The sequence below is a fragment of the Lactuca virosa genome, chromosome 9, assembly GCF_052849685.1.
Source record: "Lactuca virosa cultivar CGN04683 chromosome 9, Lactuca_virosa_CGN04683_v6, whole genome shotgun sequence".
Lineage (NCBI taxonomy): Eukaryota > Viridiplantae > Streptophyta > Magnoliopsida > Asterales > Asteraceae > Lactuca > Lactuca virosa.
This window is the reverse complement of record NC_136434.1, coordinates 219,903,145-219,928,778: the sequence shown is the minus strand read 5'-3', so window position 1 is coordinate 219,928,778 and position 25,634 is coordinate 219,903,145. Positions and strand designations below refer to the sequence as shown.

Below are 25,634 nucleotides of genomic sequence, written 5' to 3'. Positions count from 1 at the left end.
ACACACACATATATATATATATATATATATATATATATATATATATATATATATATATATATATATATATATATATATATATATAAATTGTCAAATCGTATTTTTAGTCCGGTTACGATGATTCATGTTTTAGTCCAAAAATATCAGTAGATTAATTTAAAAAGTTTGATAATACCTTGAAATTATCATTTTTTTTTCTCAATCAACAATGCGTTACATCCTTGCCTATTTGACAGAAAAGGATACTTGAAAAGGGAAATCTTTCATGAGATTTTTGACAATTATTTTATTCGTCGTCTATCATAATTTGAATAAATAAATAATATAAGTTATTGATCTTTTGGAACAAAAAAAAAAAGTCATATCAGAGTGATAGGTCCCTAACAGCCATCTCTTAACATTGAAAATTTAAGCTTAATTTAAAACAAAACATGACTGCGTGTTATTTTGGAAGCGTCGAACATGTACATAAGAACAACAATAATGAACTTAGTACATGTTCCATATATTTTTCTTAATTCTTATACAATAAATGCTGTACATAATTTTATTGAAGAAAAAGTCACAAAAGGTACGTTATTTCATACGAGTATTTATTAAATTAAGAGTAATTATTAAAATCGTTTCTGTAGTTTGATTAAAATTGCATGTTTGTTTCTAACCTTTTTTTTTTTTGCACTCGGACTATCTTTATACTATAATTTTATTGCGTTTATAGTCCCTAAAAGTCGTAAAAATACTATATTACCCTTTATATTTCCTTTTTCAAATTTATTATTATTAATTTAACATAAATTAATGTAATAACTCTAAATTATCATCACACACACACAAACAACACCACGGCCATAGACCACCGCCATTGCAATCAACCAAACACTGTCAATAGCCACCATGTCACCAACTACCACTACCGTTGTCATGAATTACCATCACCACCAATCATATTTTTTTCTCTTGTCACAGAGCCTCGAATTTGATCTCTCAGGTGTTAAGGTGGTGGGATATCTCGATCCTGATTCTTATGTCCTATATGGAATGGTTGTCCTGGTTTGATGCTTTACGGATAAGGAAGCAGGCTAAGGAGGTCCTAGAAGGTGTTTTTTTTGGTGACTTGGTGGTATATTTGGCGTTTTCGAAATGATTTGTTGTTTGGCAGACATAGCCAAAAGAATTTTACTTTGTTTGATTCCATTGTCTCTAAGTCGTTTTTTTTGTGTAGTAATAGACGTAGGACCTCGATTAATTGGGGAAGATGGTTGCAAAACCCTATGGATGCTATTTTGTAATGACTAAACTGCACAAATGGTCCTTGTGGTTTGCTCAAAATTGCCACTTTGGTCCAAAAAGGTTTGGACTAGCACCACAGGTCCAAAGTTTTCATTTTGTTGCTAGTTTGGTCCAATTTGCTTTCAACTTTTTCATAATGACGATTTTGCCCTTAGTTATTTATTTATTTAAATATTTTTTTGTTTAAAAGAAAATAAAAAAATTGCATTTTCTATTCTACTTTTATAATTTTTTTTATTAAGAAATAAAAATAAATAAATAAAATATACAATCTCTCTCTCTCTCTCCACAACCCCATCTTCTTCCACTCTAATATAAACGCCGATGCATCTTCTTCCATTTTCGTCATCTGCAAAAATTTGAGTTGAAGCTTACATCAGAATACCCAGTTTAATGGATTACACCCAAAATCCATTGTTCTTCACGACTTTTATACACCAATCAACACATGTGATCGATTCAGATTGAAAAATGAGAAACTGGCCCAAATCCTTTAGCATAAAGATCTTCACGCATACCTGGATGATTGATCGAGTGAGTAACGATTTTACTGTAACTGGGTATCGTAGTCGTTTCAAAACAGGGAGGAAAGTTGAAATCATAATCAAAGAAGAAGGTATGGGGATTTTTAATAAGGGAATGGTGTTTTAGGTCTTTTTTATGGGGATTTTCAATGGGTTCAAGAACCCTAGTTTCTTCTTCTTCCTCTATATTTTATGTCAAAGATCATAGATTTGCAGAGGGTTTAATTTTGAGAGAGTGTGTATGTTCATATGTTTGATTTTCTACGGGAAGAAGGAAGAAGATGGGTATGTTCGTATGTTCGTATGGGATGAAAGAGAGAGGGGTAGGTGGGTGGTGAGGATGGATTTCATATTCAGTGAGAATTGGTGGATTTCAAGGTCTGATGATGATGATCCTCGCGGAGGTTCAACAACCATCGGTCATGGGGAAGAAACAACCACTAGAAAAATTACATGTGGTTGGGGATGAGATAGAGAACACGGGAGAGGCTAAATAGGGAGGAAATAGACGGGAGGTGATAATCGGTGATGGTTATGGTGTTGCAGGAAAAAAAATGGAGGTGTAGGGGTTCATTTCCACAAATATGATTTAGGGTTGCTGATAGGAAGGGGTGTCGGTGGATCTGTGGGTTTAGATCGGGGTAGGGGAAGGAAATCACTTACCTTGGTCGGTGGTATCCGATGGTGGTGGTGGCGGAAGGTGGTGATGACAGCTTCCGGTTGTAATATATATGGGGGTTCAAAGTTTTTGGAGGTGAGGGAGTAAGACAAATGTGTGTCTTTACTGTTTACGAGAGAGAGAGAGAGAGAGAGAGAGAGAGAGAGAGAGAGAGAGATTGTATATTTTATTTATTTATTTTTAGTCGTTTATAAAAAAAATTATAAAAGTAAAATAGAAAATGCAATTTTTTTTATTTTTCTTTTAAAACAGAAAAATATTTAAATAAATAAATAAGTAAGGGCAAAATTGTCATTATGAAAAAGTTCAAAGCAAATTGGATCAAACTAGCAACAAAATGAAAACTTTGGACCTGTGGTGCTAGTCCAAACCTTTTTGGACCAAAGTGGCAATTTTGAGCAAACCACAGGGACCATTTGTGCAGTTTAGTTTTTTGTAATTGTTCTTTTTTTTCTAGCTTTTTGCTAGTTTTATTGAATCTTTTGCCGTTCAAAAAAAAATCAAACACCAACAAAACCTACATGTTCTCAAAATCCGCCAACCCTCTATTCTTCAAATCCCTAAAAAAACGTACATTGATTGAAAGCCTCCAACAATCTATTCTCCAAATCCAAATCTGGTATATAGGGCATGAATGACAAAGTATAGAATGACGTTAGTGAGATAGAAAAATGGTTTTTTCAATGGGGGTTATGCTAGGAGAAGGTGTAGAGATAGGTGGAATCCAAAGCAATAGTCATAACCAGCAGAGTAGAGAGCGGTGGCTACGATGTTTTCTGGCTAGATGAAAGGATACCGTTAAAGAGAGAGGGTATGGTGGAGTAGAGAATGGTGACATCGTTTTTTAGGGGAAGGGATATGACGACAGATTGTAGAAGTGGAGGCGATTTAGTTGTTTCAGGGATGGTTGGTTAAGGTCCAATGGTTTCCGACACGGAGGAAACGAAGGAGGTAGAGGTGGATCAAACCTAATTAAAAGAAGATGAAGGGATAGGGAGGTTTCTGTTGACGGTGGAGCAAAACCGATAAGTATGATCGGCGGCGGTGGAGCAAAACCGGTGGAGAAACAACCAAGTTGTCGGTTGTGGTGGGAGGTGGGTGGGGCCAGTGAACTCTTTGTGATTTATAAATAATAATAAAAATAAATAATTGAAAAAGAAATTCATAAAGGTATTATAGTTATATAGGAAGAAAGACTAAAAATACAACAAAATCATACAACAAGGACGTCCGAATGCAAAAAAAAAAAGGTATAGGTACGAAATGCGTAATTTTAACCAAACCACATAGACGAAGTCAATAATTTACTCTTAAAATAATCAACCATTTTTCTTATATATGAAAATTGTCACTTGTTTCACAATACCTGGATGCCCTTTTTGATGCAAAATGTATTTTTAAACATATCCAAATTTTATTAATAAAAACGACTAACCATAAGCTATACAAACAAACGAGCGAAATACATCATCGAGCATTTACAATAGAAGAGTTTTTTCATATAGTTTTTTGGTGCCAAATTATTGTTAAATCATCAACAAAAACAACTCTATAAACAACCACTAAGAAAAGCTTTTTCAAATATTTTTTGTGGTCGCGCACTCCATAAATATCAATCAAAGACAAAAATATATAAATATTTAATTTAGATATATGAATATAAAAATATGATTATGTGAAAAAAATTACCATAAAGCTTGTTAATTAGTAATGTCATTCAAAAAATTTGGTTTTGAAAAAATTCTCTATGGCTTATTAAAATGTTAGAAACAGTGTTGTAGAAATCGATCTTGACGGCCAATTATCAAAGATTCACCGTTTCACAGTCTGCAACCGATTACGATTAGGGGTGTTTGGTGGAAATTGATCAATATCGGTCAAATTCGGGTTTGGTGGTCATTGGCGGTCCTTAGTGCTCCTGGACGGAAAAATTTTAAAAGAATTCAAATTATCAAATTTTAGATATTACAACAAATTTTACAAAATTTCAAAATTTTAAGTTTTCAAATATTCAAATATTCAAATATTATAATAAAGATATCAAAATGTTAAAATTTTAATTTTTCAAATAATATATTGAGTTTTTAAATAGTTTTATTAATAATTTATGCTCACCAATTAATCATCTTCTAGACTAATAAACTATTAATTATTGATGAAACTATTTAAAAACTCAATACAAAAACTGAATGCATAAAAATGTTGCATAAAAGGGCATCATACCTTTGTGTGGAGTCACCAAATAGAAGAACATTTGGAAAACGCCGAATCATCCAAGAAAACGTCATAATCGATGTGTCGAAACAATGTTTCCTAACTTTGAAAATGGGCAACCTATATGCATTATTTATTTGTTGAACAAATGTCATCAAATGTATCTGTTGGATCTTCCACCATCGGATATTTTTATTGTATGTCATTAGCCATAGAACTATCCATGAAATATGCTCCAAATCCTCTGTATTTCCATTGCAAAACCTTTCATACCAAATAATGAATATCAATTTGTTGATTTAAGAAAAAATGACTCACCGTAGAGTTTCCTATCCAGAGAATCGATGTTCATCATCGAAGATGATTTCTAGAGTTTATATTCAAATATTTGAGCTACATAGTGTTTTGTGATAAGTTGACTTAGGTGGTGTTTAATAATGATCTGACCGGGTCTCATCTGCAAATTTCGGCTGACTCGGGCGGGTCAACTTGTTTGGCAAGGCTCCAATTTAGTGGTCAGCTATTGCTGACCAATGCTCTTACTGACCAATGCTCTTACTCGGTCTGTCTTTAATTTCTTGCTGACCCAAAAGGGATAATGACCATAGGGTAACATATTTTAGCTTTTGGTCACATTTGGTCACTAAATTATTTTTCGTGATTTATTAACCACTGAACTTGTTGAAATGTATACATTATACCAGTATGACCAGTAATATTAGGTTTTGCCGGTTTCCGGCATTGTGTCCGGCCAAACATGAGTTTTCCGGTTATCTTCTCCGGTCAAACTCGATTTTCCGACGTTGTTTCCGTCAAGGACCAAAATTTTTCTGGTCACTCATGAAAACCACTGAAAACGGAGTTCAAACCCAAAAAAATCCACAAAAAAACGTAGTTGTCTCATCAAGTGTGTGATCTGCAGAAAAACATCCACCAACAACATAGTTGAAATTTTTTTAAGAACTAAAACATGCATTTGCAGGAAAAAAAAAGGATGAACCGGAACACGATTTCAAAATCGTTTTCTGATCTGGTTTGAAGATTCATCTTGTTATGTGGATTTTTTTGGGAGGAAATCGAACTCGAAAAACCTGGAGTTTTCGTGTGTTCATATTCATGTTCATCTTCATCAGCATATACTGGAAGATGAAGAACATCTTCATCTGAAAACCCTTCATCTTGAAGAGTTTTTGTACATCTTCATCTTTTGGTATATTTTTCATCCAGATTCAAGTTCCTTCAAACTTTGATTTGGTTCCAGATTGGCGTTCCTTCAAACTTTGATTTGGTTCCAGATTCGTGGGCTAGGGTTTCTTCAAAAATAAAATTGTTCATCAGATGTGTGTTTAAAATTGATTTCGCTTTCAGGTGTGTGTTTGCAATCAATCATCAGTATCGTAATTATACTTCAAAATCGAAATCAATTCCAAATACCATGAAGATGAATATGAATGGGTCTAGAAACGAGACCTGAAATCTGTCATATGTGAACTGGAGATGAGTTCGATTCTTGTTAGGCTTTCTTTATCATAAACAAAATCGATTTCAAATGTTGAAGGGTTTAAACTCGAGGATTTGAAGGGTTTAAACAAAATCGATTCCAAATATTGAAGAATTTGAACTCAAAATCTGTCATGGATGAACTTTGATTTCACATTTGTTTCAGATTTGTTCCAAAACCATGTATGAACTTGAGTTTACATGTATTTCATATGTATATATTCCAAAAATCTACCATGAATGAACTCGAAATCTGTCATGGTCGGAAAAGATGATCGGAGAAGATGACCGGAGCGCTAGAAAATGTTGCAGGAGGTGGAACTTAGCCCCCATAACAATTTTTATCTGATATTATAGGTCATAATGGTATGTTTTAAACAAAAAAACAAGTTTAAGGATTAACAGTGCACTAAAATAAGTTAAGTGACCAAATATATACAAATGATATAATTTGTTACCCTCTCTCAAGTCATTATCCCGACCCAAAAAAAAAGAACCATATTTCCTTTTTGCCCTTTGAGCCCTAAAAGAAAAAACGCAAAACACAGCCTCGCTTCTTCATTGACGACTCCACGAAAGCAAAAAGCTTGAAATCCGGTCCTCCCTCCGGCGACCTCCACACCTTCTCGTCCCCTGCCATTGTCAACCTCCACAGCAGCTCAGGTAAGCATGCTTTTTTGTGTTTTTTTTTCTGAAATTAGTTCATTGAAAGCTTGAAATCCGGTCCTCCCTTCGGCGACCTCGACACCTTCTCATCCTCTGCCATCGTCGACCTCCGCATCAGCACATGTAAGTGTTCCTTTTTTGTGTGTGTGTGTGTGTTTTTCTGAAATCAGTTGACAAACTGATTTTTATGGGATGATGTTGAAATCCGACGATTTATGTATGTTTTAATTTGGTTCGACTCTTTTTTTTCTTCTTCTTCTGAAATTAGTTGAAAAAAATGATGTTTTAGACTATATCCAACTTAACTTTTAATTAAAATAATAATTTTGGCCCTTCATTTTTTTAGTTGAAAAAACTAAAAAAATGATGTTTTAGACTATCCACACTTATGACCATATCCAACTTAACTTTTAATTAAAATAATAATTTTTCTTTCATCATGGCCAACTTAGAATTGCAACTTATAACAATTTTGGCCCTTCATATCAACTGGGTTGGTCGCCATCTTTATTTTTTATATTATTTTAATAGATTTATTTTTTTGTCTTTAGTGGGCAACTAGTTGCAATAGAATACCGATGAGAGTAGTCTTCTGTATGAAAATTTGCATGTATGTTTGATGAATGAAATCAGAAAATCTATATGTATGCTTTATGTATGTTTGACTTTTTTCTTTTTCTTGTTATGAAATCAGAGTTTATGAAATTTTGGTTTATGAAAGCATAAGTATGTTGTGTTAATTTGGCTGATTTATCTGACTTTATCCTCGAAATCAAATTTATGTTGGTTGATGAACTGTTATGCATCATGTTGGTGAACCTGATGAAAAAGAAGTTTATGCATCTTGTTGGTGAACCTGATGGTGTTGCTCATACTTGCATATATGTACTTGTTTTCAGAATTTTCTAATGTCAATAGGTTCTAGGGTGCAAGAGAAGGTGGAAAAGGCTATTAAAGATGTAATTGTGACGCAAGCATAAGATATGATAAAAAAGAAGTTAAAATGGAATTATGATGGAAAAAGGCTACTAAAGGCCAGCATGAGTGGTGTAATCGAAAACGCACTCCTTCATTGTCACATAAGTGTTACATCATTTTTTACAACAAACGTATGGTTCCTTGTCATACCCAAGGAGTGGTGTCACACTTTATTTAAAAAAAAATAATTTAAATAAAAGGTTTAATTTTCTTCTCACCCAATCACAAAACGGTCAAATTCTTCCCACCCAATCACAAAATGTGGTCATTTTTACCACACCCAAGAGCGGTGTTCGCTGCCTAGGTGGCAAAACCGCACTCCCTCTACCGCACCACTCCCCTAAGTCTAAAGATGGAATTATGGTGAAAAAAAAGTTAATTAGTTTATGAACTGCTATACTTGCATATATGCATTTGTTTTGAGAATTATTTTTTTTTATTGTTTGTTTTTTCAGACTTGCACTAAATAACATTGTAGCACTAAATAACATTGTAGTTTAGTATTTGTTGAAAAAATATGTAATGTTGTTGTTTATGTGTTCATAAGATATGGCATCTCAATTAGTTCAGTTTTAATATTATTGTTTAGCATATTGTGTGGTCATTGTCACAATTTGAATATGAAAATAGAAACTTAAATGTTACTTAACAAAAAACAGATATTTTTATCTAACAAAAAACATATTTTTTATCTAACAAAAAAACAAACCAGAAAGGTAAAATAGTCATTTTTAGTTTCTATTTTTTTTAGCTTCCAAACTTCCATCATGAAAGACTTGTAATATTTAACACTCTAGTCAAGGAAATCAACATGTAAGTGGACTCACCACTAACCAATTGATATCATGGTGGTGGTGATGGTAGGGTGTTTTCACGGTGATTGTTACCACTGCCGTCGACGGTGGCAGTGTGTGGTGGTTTAATTAAAGAGAAAAAGAAGAAAGAAATATACCTACTAAGCTTTCTAGCAACAATCAAGCTCTCTTCCCCTTTCTTCTCTCTCCCTCCCTCTATCTATCTATCTCTCCGACATCAAGATGGTGGCACACAATGACTTTTTGTGGCAGTGGAGGTAAGATATGGTGGTGGTGTTTGTGTGATGCTCAAATCCGTATCCCACCCCTATAGAGCTTATAATTAGTAGGGTACATCTCTCTATAGGCTAGGTTTTGGGCTATTGGGTAAAAGGATGCACCCTCTTTAGTCCACCAACTTTTTTCAAAAATTACACTTTAGACCCTTAGTTTTCGGATTTAACAAAAATGGTTCTTCTGGATAAGAACTCATATAAAATAAGTTTCTAACTTAACCGATTTAGTCTTTCATTAATATTTTATTAATTATTTTCATTTATTTTTAATTAACATTAATTATATTAATATTCTTATTGTTTTCATTATTATTAATATTAACTTTTTAATTACTTTTACACTTCTAAAAATATAATACAATGCTTTTAAAATAATAACGGAAAAACGGGATGTTATAAGGGATAGTAGGTATGGTGTCTCTAAGATGGTTGGTAGTTTGAGAGTTGGTTTGAGGGACAATGGTTTGACTATTTTGTTATGTTGGTTTTTGGTATAATGGTTTAAGTTAATCTTTTGGTACAATGATTTTAGTAATTGCTTCTTGATTTCTTTTTCGTATGTAAGTATGAAACAACATATGTCTATTTTTAATGGTAGTTGGCTGTATAAACTAGACATGATGTAATGCTTATTTTTGTTTAATGTTAAATGTTTAAATAAGATTGGTCCTTGATTTGGTTTGATATTGTTTTAGTAATATTATTTACTCCTTTTGAATGTCATGTTAATGATTCATTTGTGCCCATTCAAAGTTATAGACGATATTGACCATAAGTTTGCAACATACCAATAACTAATTACTACAAAAACATTTAGTTGTAAAAGAGAGTATAAAACTACAAAATTGTTAACATTAATTTACAACCCACAAACCTTTCATTCAAAACCTAAACATAATACATCGATTTGCAACCCGCATTTCAAAACCTTCTAACAAAAACACACACACACACACATTCCCATCCTAAAACCCATCACATCCATGACTTAGAATCCTTTGATGATTAAAAACATTAAAAAATCCAACTTAAATAGCACATCAACTTGTATTTCCTGGCAGAATTAAGATTTTCTTCAAGATCATTCCTTGACCTAAGCAAACCTAAGATAATTTTAGCAACCCTATGACATAGTAGAGGATCAAACCACCCAAAAAATCTAGACCCGGTTCCAATCCTTGTTCAAAACCATAATCGTCTTCCAGGGTTAAGGTTCGTCTTTGAAGTTGCAATGAAGGAATTGCTTCCACAAGAACAAATTACCATTTCATTTTTGGGAGATAAGCACAATTAATTTTTCATGGGAACAAAGTGTAAAGGGGTGAGGTGAGGGAGATGGTCCCTTTAGGTCCTCAATTAACTATAGATGGTTGTTTGAGAGAGGAATACCTTAAATTACTAAACTGCCCCTCATGCGAGGGACACGTAAGGCTCATTTATGGTGATGTGAAGACGTTAACTTAGCCAGAGACGATTTCTGATGAAATTGACTATAATATGGACTAATTGTGTTAAAACTGAAAAACTATGACTAAAATTGCAGATTTATGTCAATTATATGAACTAAAACTATAATTTTCTAAATAAGGTATATAAAATAATTAAAAATATAAAAATTATAATATGACCAAAAAGTCTTTTTAGATATAGGAGAGACGAAAATTATAAAAAAAGTAAAACAATAATTATGATCTAAGTTAAAAGAAAAAATTAAATACGAAACATGTAGATTAAATAAACTCGGAGGAACATTTTGTTGGTGAAATTTATAAAAAAAAATAATAATAATAATTACTTAATTAAAAAATTGCACTGACCTGCTGTCCTTCTTTAAACCCAACGGTAGGTTGTATCCCGCCATATCACATACGCTAGCTTTGTGCCATGGAGGAGGTCGACGAAACAGAAGCTGTGCCACAGGTGTGTTCGACACCATACACTCATTCCTTCTCTTAATCACTACATTTTTCATCTGATCAGATAATTACTTATGCATTTTCATATTCTGTAACCCTAGCTTTCATCCTTTCCTTTTTCTTGTCGTTTTTTCGATTAATTAGGTGTTTTTGGTGCTGATTTTAATATTTTGATCGCGCCTCTTAATTTCAAGTGATTTATTTGATATTTTTTCATTATCTTGCTTCGAATTTGGAGAATCAGTGTTTAGTCATCAGATGTGATTCTGCATTGTTGATATTCAGGAGAGGTAGCGTACACACTTAAACGAATTTTTGCAAGTCCGTATCTCTCAATTGCAACTTATTGTTGCAATTGATAATTCTGTAAAATAAAGTGAGCAATCCTGTGAAAGATGAAAAAGATGAGAGAAACATAGAAGTAACAGAAAGAGAGGGTTTTCATATCAGTGAACAAAATCATGCTGGATACTCTCTCAAACGGCCTTTACAATGGGTCCAATAATGCCTTCCTACATGGAATGCACTACCCACCTTTTAACTAACTTTGTGATTATAGATTCAGATTTCAGATAAAACAAATTATTACATAAATTCGCAAGGACTGATTTGAAGTCGTTTAACCATGGTCTTTCCCTCCATAAACTAATTTGACTTGTGATCTTTTCACTTCCCTTCCTCCTCGTGGGACCCATGTCCCCAAGGATCAATAATGTTATTTTTGCTTATCCTGAAATTTCATGACATTTTTATGGCTTTTCTATGCAGGTGTACATGGCATGCCTCATGCATGGTCATAGGTAAGCTTTCTTAGGTGAACAAATATCAGTAGTTGGTAATCCTATTGCAATAAATAGCATTATCATAATTCATCTATTTACCACAAATAATCTCCTCCAACCATTAAGACTAGCACCATGATGAAAAAACTCTGTTTATCATCATCCTTGAATCAGAGTGCAAAAATAATATTAGATTTAGATTTACATTCTGTAATCTATTTTAAAGCTTTTTATTACTGGACTTAACTCTTCATCAAAATCATGTTGCCAGAGTTGGAATTTCCTATTATGATACTCTTACACGTGAACTCCATGTGCTTGAACTTTGGGAAGACAGTACCTCAGAATTTCCTCTAATTGATATGGGTAAAAGATACTTCTATATTATGTGATTATGTCAGCTTTTAAGATTAGGTCATTAGGCAGCTTTTTTCAGTTTTAAATAACTCTATCCCTTTTCTTAATTTCTCAGTCAAATATCAAGTTAAGCCCTTGATCATATACACAAGTACTAAGAGTGAAGAATCTCTCATATCTGCCTTACAACAAAATGGTAATCTCATAGTAACATTGTATTCTTCTACACACTAAACTAAGCCTGTGTATCTTTTATTCACTCTTGTCAGTGATAGTTATACAGATGGTGGAAGTGAGGTGCCTACTGTGAAGCTTATGAAGAGTTCAATCTTTTGCTATGAACAAGCATGGCACAGGTGTAGTATACAGTGGACACTTCTTTGACATGTTCTCTCTAGTTTTTTCTTAACTTCTCTTTTGATAGTTTTCTTGCTGTTTTCTCTCTATTTACATAACACAGATTAGTATATCTTCGAGTAACAGGGATGGATGATGGATTAAATATCAAAGAACGAATCTGCTTTGTAAGTAATCACATGATTTTTCTAAGTTACCATGTTTTCTTTGATCACATTCTACTTTTCTTTACATTGTAGTTAAGTTCAATGATGGATATTGAGAGTGAAGTTCAAGTTCGTGTTAGTGGAGGACTTCTTGCCATATTGGAGAATGAAAGAGTTGTGGATACAATTGAACAAAACGAGTGTGGGAGTATATCAATTACAATCGACTCTGTTATGCAAATCTCATTGTAACGAATTTATAAAATTTCATTTCTTCATAGTAAAATAAAATGATTAAAATCCCCTGGTTTTGGTTGTATAATTTTTGCATTTGAAATGCAGAAACAAATTCCTTAAAGTTGACTCAGCAGCACACGAGGCGTTGCAGATATTCCAAACAGACAAACATCCAAGTCATATGGGTATTGGTAGAGCAAAAGAAGGGTAATTTTCTTTTTTCTTTTTTCCTTTTTACATATTCTTGAATATGTAGTTACCACTGATTAATATTAATATATGTTTATTTGCAGATTCTCTGTCTTTGGCATGATGAATAAGGTGTGGGGATTGTATTTTACTTTTATGCCCCCCTTACCTTTGAAATGCTTTCTAATCAATGTTTCCTTTTTTAGTGTGTGACACCTATTGGTAAACGCCTTTTGAGGTAAACACAGATTTTCAGCTTTAAGTATTGCAGTTATAACTTTACATACATGTAAAATTTTGTTTTTTTCTGTAACAGGTCATGGTTTCTTAGGCCCATATTAGATCTTGACAACTTGAATAGTCGTCTAAATGCTGTATCCTAATTCCTATCTAAATACAAGACCTTTTTATTTTTTAGGAGATGTTTTTTTTTTCTGTTTTCATGAAGGAGAATTTTTTCTATTTCAACAAACATCAAAGTTTAAGGATCACTTTTACTCGGGGATTCTGTGCTATATTCCATTTATACAAACATGTTTGTTTTCTTTGATAGATTCAGATATCATTCTTTGTTTCATCTGAAGAATTGTCAACTGCTTTACGTGATACATTGAAATCTGTTAAGGATGTTCCCCATATACTTAAGGTGCACAATCAATTTCTATTCACTTTTTTATCACATTTTCATTATTGTGATGGATACTGTGAACCTAGATTTCTAAAAGCATTAGATTATATTAATATTTTGATGGGTAATTCAGGAATTCCCGTTTCGAATTTCAGTATTTATGTAGTTGTTTCTAGAAGATTATCTTCAAGTCTATTTATATACCAATAACTGTTTGTTTGGTTACTTTGGTATCATATCTTTCCCAGAATATTCATGCTTTCTGTATTTCTATTTTCTAATATGTAATTTTTGCTTATCTTTTTCATTTTCTTTTCACAAAAGAAATTCAACTCCCCGAGCTCCATATGTACATGTGGCGATTGGACTTCTTTTTTGAAGGTATATTCTTTGCTATCTATCTCACCCTTCTTGTAAAGTTGTAGGATATTTATTATGTTTTCATATGCATCTTGAGTCATTTATTACACAACTGTTTTATTATGTTTTATATGCTTTCATCTTGTAGAGCCTTGCTGCACTACTGCATATCAACAAGATATTTGAACTCGGAATTTCTGACAATCTTCAGGAGCATGCCAACTATTCAAGTCTACATATTGTTGAGAAGGTATTAAGTCATTTATTACACATCTGTTTGTTTTTATATCATTGCTTTAGTTGTAAGTATTCATTGGTTTTTGAGTTGTGAACAGGCTGCTTCATGCATCTCAATGGACTTGGCTTATGTATATGAACTGGTTTGTTAACTTCTCCTTTACATTCTGTTGTGAATTTGTGATCCTTCATTTCATTAGATGCTTCTTCAAGTTAGATTTAAGTGTGTTGTAAGATTAAATAAGTAGAAAATTGAAACTTCAGATTATATTCACAGAAAAAGGATGGAATTTATGTCGTCTCTTGAAACACAAACTTTTAAAATCTGAAATCTAAATAATGCTAAGGTGCTCTATAGATTTTTCATCCCCCTTATTTTTTCTGTATGCTGATTTATTGTTATTTCTTTAGGTAATTGGTGTTATTGATGTAAATAGAAGTAAAGAGAAAGGCTATGAGACAAGTGTAAAAGATGGTTTCTGTGAAGAGGTTAAACACATCATAAGTGGATTTTTTTAATCCTACATTATAATCCCTCATATACTCCATTCTCTTGATGAATCTTTCCTTCATAATCAAATGCAGTTAGATGAACTGAGACAAATATATGAAGAATTGCCAGAGTTTTTAGAAGAGGTACTCTTAATTCCCATTATGAACAATATCATTGGAACATGAAACAAAATAATCCACTACTTTAACAGGTGTCTTCATTGGAATTAGCTCGCCTTCCTTACATGTCTGGAGACAAATTGATTCCACAAATCGTTTACATAAATCAAATAGGTTTGCTTCACTTCTACACCATTTTTGATATAATGTAAGATAACATAATCAGATAATCTCTTATGCATAATACGATCCCTTTGTATTATATTTCCAAATAGGATACTTGATGTGCATTTTTGAAGAAAAGCTAGATGAACATGATCTAGAGAAACTTCAAGACTATGAATTTGCTGTAAGTTTGTTACTTGTTATATCATTCTAAGCATATCCTCTATATGAAATCTTTCTCTTTGCCCTAAAATTACAAAATTGTCCCTTTTATAGTTCTCTGATGAAGATGCTGAAGTTAGAAAGTTTTACTATCGCAATGCAAAGACACGAGAATTGGATAGCCTTTTAGGAGACATATATCATAAAATCCTTGGTATGTGATCTTACAAAAAACCAATTTCTTTCATGTGTTTTTTTATTAAAAAATTGTGAATACATTCTGTTCATGTTTTAGACTTACATTAAGAAAATCTCTTTTCTGCACATAAAGTATGCAACTTTTGGAATTAATCTGATTTGAAGGTTGTTTTCTAGACTGAATAAACCGTTTGAATGAGACTAAATGACCATTTTACCCTTACAACATTGGTAATGTTGTTTGTCTAGATAAAATGTTGTATACATAAGGTCTGGTTCTTTTCTAGGCTGAATAAACCGTCTGAATGAGACTAAATGACCGTTTTACCTTTACAACATTGGTAATGTTGTTTGTCTGGATAAAATGTTGTATACATAAGGTCTTTTTCTTTTCTAGACCGAATAAACCGTCTGAATGAGACTAAATGACCTTTTTACCCTTCCACTCCAAAAAGTAAATTCATCAACTTTAACATGAGGGGAGTTGGGAGGAAAAAGAAGGGCAAATAGGTAAAAAGTTATTGCCATATGTCTAAATACATTAAGCCAGGTTTTTTTTGGCTTAACTCATTAAGTCATTCTGTCAAGATTAAGTGCTTAACCCATTAAGCCCATTAAGTAAAAAAGAAACATCCCCTTAATGCTTAAAATATTTGTCTAAAGTATTTCTAGTTTCTTATTTTTTATTTACTGTATCTTTTTTCAAGACATGGAAAGAGCTATCACAAGGGACTTAGTGTCGCACATTCTGGAATTCTCAATACATCTAATCAATGGAGTCAAATTTGCAGCTGAACTTGACTGGTCAGAGTTCATTTTTAATTTAATTTTTTTTTATTCCTTTTTTCTCTTTCATTTTCTCATTATATTCTTTATTATTTTTAGCCTTTTGTCATTGGCATTGGTTGCTCGTCAAAATAATTATGTAAGACCAACATTGACTTCTGAAACAGTGCTTGATATTCGAAACGGAAGGTTATATTTATTTATTTATTTAAAAAAAAACTCAATACAATTTTATATAAAAAAAAAAATCACTTCTAACATTTACCTATTGTATGACCAGACATGTTTTGCAGGAGATGACAGTTGACACATTTATCCCTAATGACACAAAGATCATCGATCAAGGTATATGGATTGTTGTTAATTGTTAAAATTGTTAAAATTGTTAAAATTGTTAATTGTTCTCATCATATTTATTATTTATTTCTTTACTTAGCTTTTTAAATTACAATTTTTCTTTTCAGGGAATATTCATATCATCACAGGACCAAATTATTCTGGAAAAAGCATATACATAAAGCAGGTTGATCTTAATTAGTATGTTTCTTTTCTATTTGTAGTTTTTTTCATTATAATAAATTAAATACATTTTTATTTTAACTGCAGGTGGCATTGATAGTTTTTCTTGCCCACATTGGAAGTTTTGTTCCTGCAGATGCTGCTAAAGTCGGTTTAACCGATAGGTTTGTTGCTTTTTACTAATTTACCCTTGTATTTACAGAATGTTCTTAAAAATGATATTTTACTTTTTACTAAATCATAGAATTTTCTGTGCTATGGGAAGCAAGGTTATGGCTGCTGAACAATCCACATTTATGATTGATCTCCATCAAGTTGGAATGATGCTCAGGTATCTTTTTTTTTTTTTTTTTTTTTACTGAATGATATTTTAATAATCCAACAAATTATTGCAAGATAATATTTTTTTTTTAAAAAAAATTTCATACTAATGTTGATTGCTTTAAAGGCATGCTACTTCTCGATCATTATGTCTACTAGATGAATTTGGAAAGGGAACACTTACTGAAGGTTAGTTTTTTAAAAATTTGTTTATTTGATTTTGTATGTTATGGGGACAAACTAACAATGACCATATTACCCTTTTAAGATGGTATTGGTCTCCTTGGTGGAACTATTGATCATTTTATCTCAATGTATTCTCCTCCAAAGGTTTGTTTAAATCTCTTTGTTTTTTTTTTTTAAAATCAGAAGTTGAAACTAAAAACTTATGTTTTTCAGGTTCTAATTTGCACTCACTTGACACAAATATTTACTGATAGTGATTTATCTGAGGTAATCAACACAACGTGAAACCATTAAAGTTGTTAGTCATATCCATTCTGATGAATTACCATTTCTATTATTTTTGATAAATGCTAGTCAAACAAAGTCAAATACTATACAATGAGCGTGCTAAGACCTGACAACAATAGTGAAGACATTGAGGAAATTGTATTTCTATATAGGTAAATAAATCTTCTAATTCGTTAAAACCTGAAAAGATTAAAAGTTTCTAAAAATTAAAATCTCTCTTTTATTATATGTAGGCTGATTCCTGGACATGCACTTCTTAGCTATGGTGAGTTAGTGTTGACTATTGACTATTCAACTTGGGTATATAATTTTTTTTTTTTTATTTTAAATGTTGACCAGTTTAATTATCTTTTGCAGGACTTCACTGTGCCCTACTTGCTGGTATGTTTTTTTTTATTGATTTTTAATAATTCCTTTATATTTATCAGTTTTTTTAAAATATTTGACTCGCATATTTTTATTACAATAACTTTAACTACAACCAAAATATATTATTTGTACAGTTTAATTACAAAGACATTATATTATATGTTATTGTTATATTACAGGTGTTCCTCAAGAAGTTATAAGGAGAGCGGCATATATATTGGATGCTACCACCAAAGGCATTCATATGGACAGAGTTTGCAATGAAAAGATATCAGCTCAAGATAAGCAATATAAGGTGAACTCTCTTTACTCTTCTTTAATAATATTATATATTGGATTCAACTTGTATTTATTTATTTAGTTTTTTAAGTTATAATTATTTGAATCAAATGGTAGGATGCTGTGGAGAAGCTGTTGGCATTTGATACTGCTAATGGTGATTTGGCTTCCTTCTTTCAAGATGTTTTTCCTGGTCAACCTTAAAACTAAGGTAAATAATATAGAAATTGTAACATGGGTTTTAAAGGACTAACAACGTAAAATTGATATGGAAAAATGTGACATTTTTTAAAGCGAATTAAATTCATAACTTGTGGAATTTGATTGATGCTCTTGAAAAGAAATGTCATTAACATAGTGATTTACTACATGAAGTTTGAATTTTAACCAAGTAATTAAAATATACATTTATCATTTGATTATATGATGTTTATCATTGTTTTTGTTAGAGAAAGATGATATCAGGAGGTGGAGTAATTGATTTAAGATATGTAACGTATTTAATTCAAGGTTTAGTAGTAATGTTTTTTGCCCTTTTAGGTTTATTTTTTATAAATAAATAACTTATTAAATATAATCACAAAAACTAGATTATAGCGCGTGTTTGGTGGAAAGCTTTTGAGAGCTTTTAGCTTTTAATAAAAAGTTCGATTTAAACAAAAAGTTTCGCTTAGGAGTGCGAGCGTTTAACCTTTAGTTTAAACAAAAAACTTCAAATCAAAAAACTATTTCATGTAGCGTTTAAGAAAAAATAGAGATTTTTTAATTAATTTCCAGATATTTATATATTTATCTTTTTTAAACAATTGTTTACATGTTTCAAAAGCTTATTATGTAATTTTATAAATTTCATAGTATATAACAAATACAATAAAAGTTACAGCCAGAATAGATTTGAAGCCATCTAACATATGACCAATTTTCGTCCATAATGAATAGATTTGAAGGTTCGAAGCATTTTTGAAATAATAAAGATTTATATTAAAGTCTGTTTTCGATGATTCCTACTTTAATGAACGTTATTCGTTATTTAAAGCTTGATATCGGTCAATTTAGTTATTTAGTGGTATTTTGGTTGAAAACCTGCAGAATGATGGTTGTGTCGTTGTGATGTGTAGTTGTAAGTATTTGCAATTTATGGCTGAGGTTGAGCCACAGCTTCTAGAAGTATTCTTTATGAAACATTGGTTTTAAATTGAAGACACCTATTCCAAAAGATTGGGACGTGTTACATGGACATGCTATTTACGTTGACACGTGTCTTACATATTATAGTTAGGTTTCCAAGATTTCGTGCGTTCTAAATTTTGTATGCATATTTCTAGATCTATTCATAAAAAATAATTCTGAAATAACAGTAGTTTTTAAACCGAGGTGGAAAGACAAACAAACAATAAGTTAATAAGTAGTGCTAAATACTAAATATTTTTAGATGGCAAAATTATTTATAAAAAAAAAAATGACAATATATGCATAGATTTTGGTTTTACAGCATTATTATGCAATGGCTGATCCAAAATGAAAAGAAAAAAAAAATTAGGAGTTGCACAAACATTTTAGGGGTTACTATTAGAGAAAGAAAAAAAAATGATGACAATTTCCTTAAAAAATCTCATCGTTAAAAGGTTTTACTGATACATTTCCACTAAATTTACATTTATCGGACTTTGTAGCAAAGTTCTAACAGATTTCCAACGGATTTCATATATATGACAAATTTTTGACGAATTTATATTAACTTTACATTTGATCATAAAATTTGAAGGGTGACATGTGCTACATATTGGGTCTGCCCACCCACGTTACTATGAATGAGGAGTTCTACAACATCTAGTGCAAGAAAACCAAAGTATCAAACATCAATGGTTTAAACATATGTTGATTTCCATGCATGCTTTTTTATGTTTTGTCATTTAGCATTAGACAACTTATATAGTAGTTTGTCTCGTAGTGGAACCCCCACTCATTTTGCCATGTTAGATCCATACATGTGTTTTCTTTCTACACATCCAAAACCAAAACGCTAGTTGATCTTTTTTCCAATAGGCGAGTTAAAAAGTTTATATGTGCTTTTTTTGGCGGAAACCTCAACGCGCCTAAATACGTCAAAAAGAACGTCCTTAACCATATTGTGTTAATACTTAAAACCCACGAGCTATCTACAGTGCACTACATGATCCTGAAAAGGAATAAACATGCCTTGTGACAAATTAGGTATATTTCATCAACTAGAATGAGTGGAATTATGAGATGATACCTAGTATAGTATGACACTCCAATGGTGACATGGCCAATACCATCGATATGAATAGCTAGAAGAAAATCTTAAGCATGTGATGCTCATAGACACTCAAAACTTGATATTTTGTCTAATAATCATATTGAAGTGTGCTTCCATGTTATGCACAATTTTACTAAAAAGACACTTGCTAATGAAGAAGCCTTTACCACCAAGTATAACCTAATGGGTAAAAGAAGCAAGTAGACATTAGACGTCTCTAAACAAGGACCTCCATAACCACCATGTCCTCAATCACCCCCATGTAATCCTTTATTAATGAACAATATTGCATCCTCCATTTGTACGAATTGACATGTCCTCATGCTAAAGAAAAATTTGCCAATATCCATACAAGATCGAAGTAAAAGAGCTCACTATACGAGTCACATATGCGTGGAAGAAGATGCATAGCATTAGCAAGTTGATAACTTTTTAATGGCTTAATAAAACTTGTGTCTCTGCTAATAGTCATCCAAGAAGCTTCACCCCAGTGAATAAACCCTCATGAAGCTCCTTACCATCACATGAAGACTATAATAGCTTAGTTTTCTTGATGTTTAGTTCATGACTTGTTCATGGACCACACATCCTAATGATGTCTAACACTCTGACAACCTCCTTCGATTCTCTAATGACATTCTTATCATCAAGATATCATGCATGGAGAAAAAACTTGCCATTATTTAACAAATTTTCAACTAACATGGCGATACCATCATTTTATCCCATGTAGCCAGTGAATTCATGATACATCGATGAAAGATTTCTTATTTATAGACATACTTTCATATTTATTCTTGAGCCTAAGCACCTGCAAAAAGTACAAAATAATGAGGAAGAAGTAACAACATAACTCATGCTTCAATGGGCCCAAGGTGAACATGTCTTTAAAACAATTTAATTACATATTTTGTTGGGAAATAATGTATACTCACTTATTTGATTTTTTTAGATAAAGTTGGGGATTTTGTTTTGTATTACAATAGTTTCAAATTGACAGTTTATCTAAATTTATCAAACTTGTTTATGTGAAGTGAACACGTTTAAGAAAAAAAAATGAAAACGAAGAGAAATAAAAAATAAAGACGGTTAATAGACAGAATCTCTCTCATTTTAACATTGGTGTTTTTTTTTTTTAAATAAATTGTACAAGAAAATATAAATTATATTTTATTCTAAAAGGCTAATTGTTGTGAAAAATTAAAATTATCAATATTTAAAATAACTACATTTTATTTATGATAGGATTTACTACAAAAGAAACACTCCTTCTTAACTTCGTTCCGAATTTTGGTTGTGGTCTAAGAAATCGGATATTCTTTCTTGTAGGGAATGTTAATTTGGAACTATAATTATTTGCTAATTAAACTGATCAAGATCAGTAGCATTTCTTATTGAAGTTTAATTAAAAAAATATTTTAAGCACTTAATTATTAGTTGGACCGAATAATTAAATTCTAGAGTAAATTACATTTTTGGTTCTCAAGAATAGCTGGGTTTGCAATTTTGATTCAAAAGTTTTCTGTTTCAATTTTGGTAATTGAATGAGAGTTTTATTGCTCTTGACTTGCTTGATGATCCAGGTATTCATTAACAATAAAATTTTATTGTTCGTAATTTGGATTTTTATGTTTATTTGTGTTCATTTACCTAAATTTGTGTTTGTTTATTATTGTTTATGTCCGTATTAGCTAACTAAACTACGAAGATGCAAAAAACAATTTCTTAAACAAATAAACATAAATAAATAAAATCATTTGTTATTTGTTCATGTTCATTCATTTGTTCGGTCAACTTAAATAAACAAACACTAACTAGTTAATTGTTGGTGACCGTTCAATTCATTTACAACTCAGTTTCTATTTCAAATGAAATAATTATTTTGTTCATTTAAGAATAACCGATTTTTATAATTTTGGTCCTAAAAATATAGTTATTTTATTTGAAACAGAGATAAAAAAAGAACTAAAATTACAAAAACCTTTTGTGACCAAAACCGAATAAAACAGCTAAACTGAAGGACCAAAAATGTATAATTTTGATGGGGTGGGGTCTAGTTTGTGGCTTTGGTAAACTGAAGGGGGCCGGCGGCTTTAGCGTCATATTGTATTGTATCCAATAATTGGAAGTTTTTTGTCCAAGTCAAAGTCACAAACACTTCTACCGTGGAGTCGAACGTAACCGATTACGTCTGCCTTTTATCACTCCAATTCCCATACTCCACTGTCACGTCACCGCTTACGTTGCTCACTATCTATGTTTGTTCTTCAAACAATGTTCTTATGAATAATCCTTATATCCAACATTTTGAAACTTATTGGAAATAATGTCTCAAAAAAACTTTACAATTTTTGGGTAACAACGATGTGTTTAATATTTTTTATTGATTATTGATATAAATATATAGCAATTATAATATATACAGCATACATGATGACAAAATATAAATAAATTACCATTGTAGGTAAAATCTATATATAAGTGTATTGTTATTATCAATGAAAACTATGCGTATATTGTTATTAGTTTATTTATTTATTAAAAGTAAACAAAATATATATTCATTGGTTTTATGAATAACAAATAAAAAACAAAATACCGTGTTATCTCTTACATTTTGCCTTATCTTACTTTTAACCTTTTCTGTTTTATTTTATATTTGGTACATAACTAAAATTATATTATTGGAAACAACGATGTCTTAGATGTATACAATGAAACTTAATCGACTAAACATATTGATCGAGGTTATATGCATTTAAATTTAGATCATACATTTTATCAAAATGATTATACTATATTTAATTTTAATTATTTTTAAAACATATTTAAATAGAAAATATTTGCTTCTACCTATTAACATAAGATGAAATGCCAATGTTGTACAAAAGATTAATTTTTATATCCTTGATTGAGGATGAAATGCTTGTATTTTTCATTATTAATCATAAAATGTTGGAATGACAACATGTTTTTCTTAATAATTGCATTCCCCTCACCCCCATTCTAACTTCAGAAAGAATATCGAGTATTTTTTTTTCTTTGGATACTTCAAAAGTATTTCGATACATAATATGATTTTTCATATTAATAATGGATAAGTCGTGCATTTAGTGCAAAAGTTGCATCGTAGATGATAACCCGACAAACTCAAAAAGGATATGCACTTTAAGCGATAATAACAATATATAAATTCAAAAGATGTCTTATATAAGCAAAATGTCATATTACTCATAAAAAAACATAATCAATGACGTTATTATATATATATATATATATATATATATATATATATATATATATATATATATATATATATATATATATATATATATATAAAGGCATAAAATAAATGATTAACCTAGTTGTGAAGATTTGTTTTAAAAAATATATTATAACAATACATGAGTTTATGATAGAGGTCTTCTGTTTGTAAATCCTAGTAACGACTAGATTCAACAAAGGTTGGAAAATAGTATGTGACCGATAGTGAACGACTACTTTGGGTATATGTTTGAATATCCAAAAGCCGCCTAAAATTTTTATTGGATTGGTTACTTAATTAGTATATTAAGGGTAGTTAAGTACACATTTTTATATTAGTTATGCAAAGTTAATGAATTTTGAACAATATAATATTATAGAGAAATATTAACTAAAATTTAAATTAGCAATTAAGGTAACTAGTTTTACCTTTACTAAGTTCCATGCTAACAATTTCTTATATAATTTTCAGAGCTTAAATTAAATGAATTCGAATAAAAATTAGAAAAATCATAAAATTGTTAGTGTATACAGATGATGTAGAAGTTAGACCCGTTTTGTATAAGCTCATTACTATGATCTTTTATTTATATTTGTTTATTGAGATTTGAGAAGATACCAATTAATGGGGAAAATAATTCTATTTTGGTATTTGACATGATTCTCATGGATGGCGTCAATGATGCTATGTGGCTTCATGATCCATTGATAGAAGGAAGTGGGATTTCCTTATGAAATTTAGGCGATGGATCACGTCTGCAAAATAGCGGAAATCTAGGTTAAGAGCATTATCGGGTAGGGCCCCGATAATGACCTTCAATGCCAAAGTTAGTACTTAGGATCATATTGCTAAAATGCTGATATGCGTATTGCAGTATTAATTTTTTATGTACCTTTTTACCAGAGCCAGAAGGGATATTTAAATGACCAAAAAGAAGACCATTGGTTGCTTCTCTTACCCGACCCCTAGCATTTTCTTTTAGTAACAAGGGTAGTATACTTAAAAATAATATATAATCACTTTTCCATGATTTTCGGGATACCGCTTTAGCATCATAAAAATATATTTTATTGGATTTGAATTTCTTGATTAAATTGATGGCAAATCCAATGCTTAAACTGCAAAACTCGATGAACCCAAGTGGAAATAGTTTGATTCCATCATTAAAAACTATAGACTTACGATATATTTTATTAACATTTGCTTGAGATTATTTTTAAGATAAACACTACTGTACAACAAGTATATATTAACATGGAAACGTTGTTCCCCGACAATAAAGATGCTAAATCCATTAACCTCGATGATGAATTGAGAAATATCACCACCAAAGATTCTCTAATCATTACTCGGTGCACACGATTTAAAGTCACTGTGAATCTTCTTTGACAACATTAATTCTCTAGTTCTAAAAAAAGAATCTTCTTAACGACATGATCAGCAACCTAACCCTAAAATTTAACTATGTCGCAAGTTTGATATGTCATTGATCCCCACTTCCAACGTTCTTAGAAGCAGTGTCCATGTTTCTCCTCAATAGGCAACAATTCCCCGTGTTTAATAATCATATATTTTCAAAAATTCGTCGTGACTAAAGGTCCTTAATATATATATATATATATATATATATATATATATATATATATATATATATATATATATACACACACACGCGCACACACACACAACCAACCTATTATAACCATGTCCAAAATTAGAACAACAAATGGAGGAACAAAATCAAAACTACTTCTACATTAATTTCTACAAACTTTTACAAGACCCTAACCAACTCAAGTCTATGAATGGAAAGTTTCATGCTATTATATATAATACTACTTGGTTCCTCTTTACATGACCATGGGGTAAATATTAATCACCCATGTGGTGTTTAAGTAGATATTAAACGTTGATAGGATACTTATACGTTACAAAGCATGTCTTGTCGCTAATATTAAATGTTAGCGCCTATGTATTGACTGTGATGAGACATTTAGTTCAGTTGTTGAAGAGGATCTTATATATTGTGCTCAGCCTTGTAATCTTTGGACAC

The 25,634-nt window shown here is 31.2% G+C and overlaps 1 protein-coding gene and 1 long non-coding RNA gene across 5 annotated transcripts; both read left to right on the top strand.

Moving 5' to 3' along the window:
• Positions 1-6,608: 6,608 nt before the first annotated feature.
• On the top strand, positions 6,609-8,429 carry LOC145135983 (uncharacterized). The gene is made up of 2 exons (XR_013720151.1): positions 6,609-6,996; positions 7,792-8,429. It is a non-coding gene; the product is annotated as an uncharacterized LOC145135983 (long non-coding RNA).
• Positions 8,430-10,761: 2,332 nt separating this feature from the next.
• Positions 10,762-18,403, top strand: MSH5 (MUTS-homolog 5). Of its 4 annotated transcripts, none has more exons than XM_079071192.1 (34): positions 10,762-10,861; positions 11,626-11,657; positions 11,911-12,005; positions 12,112-12,192; positions 12,280-12,352; positions 12,457-12,520; positions 12,593-12,747; positions 12,842-12,943; positions 13,030-13,057; positions 13,132-13,163; positions 13,242-13,299; positions 13,485-13,571; positions 13,878-13,934; positions 14,062-14,163; positions 14,249-14,293; positions 14,562-14,639; positions 14,736-14,786; positions 14,855-14,936; positions 15,038-15,111; positions 15,204-15,303; positions 15,995-16,091; positions 16,173-16,262; positions 16,354-16,418; positions 16,538-16,596; positions 16,680-16,756; positions 16,858-16,923; positions 17,041-17,102; positions 17,182-17,243; positions 17,313-17,366; positions 17,454-17,539; positions 17,621-17,652; positions 17,745-17,768; positions 17,936-18,051; positions 18,153-18,403. In XM_079071192.1, exons 1-34 carry the CDS (start codon positions 10,826-10,828, stop codon positions 18,237-18,239), a joined length of 2,409 nt encoding a protein of 802 aa, XP_078927318.1. In that variant the 5' UTR covers positions 10,762-10,825; the 3' UTR covers positions 18,240-18,403. The 4 variants fall into 4 exon arrangements, with proteins under 4 accessions (XP_078927318.1, XP_078927317.1, XP_078927319.1 ...); XM_079071191.1 differs by having other exon boundaries at positions 16,837-16,923; XM_079071193.1 differs by lacking the exons at positions 10,762-10,861; positions 11,626-11,657; positions 11,911-12,005 and having other exon boundaries at positions 12,122-12,192; positions 12,266-12,352; positions 16,837-16,923.
• The last annotated feature ends 7,231 nt before the right edge of the window (positions 18,404-25,634 follow it).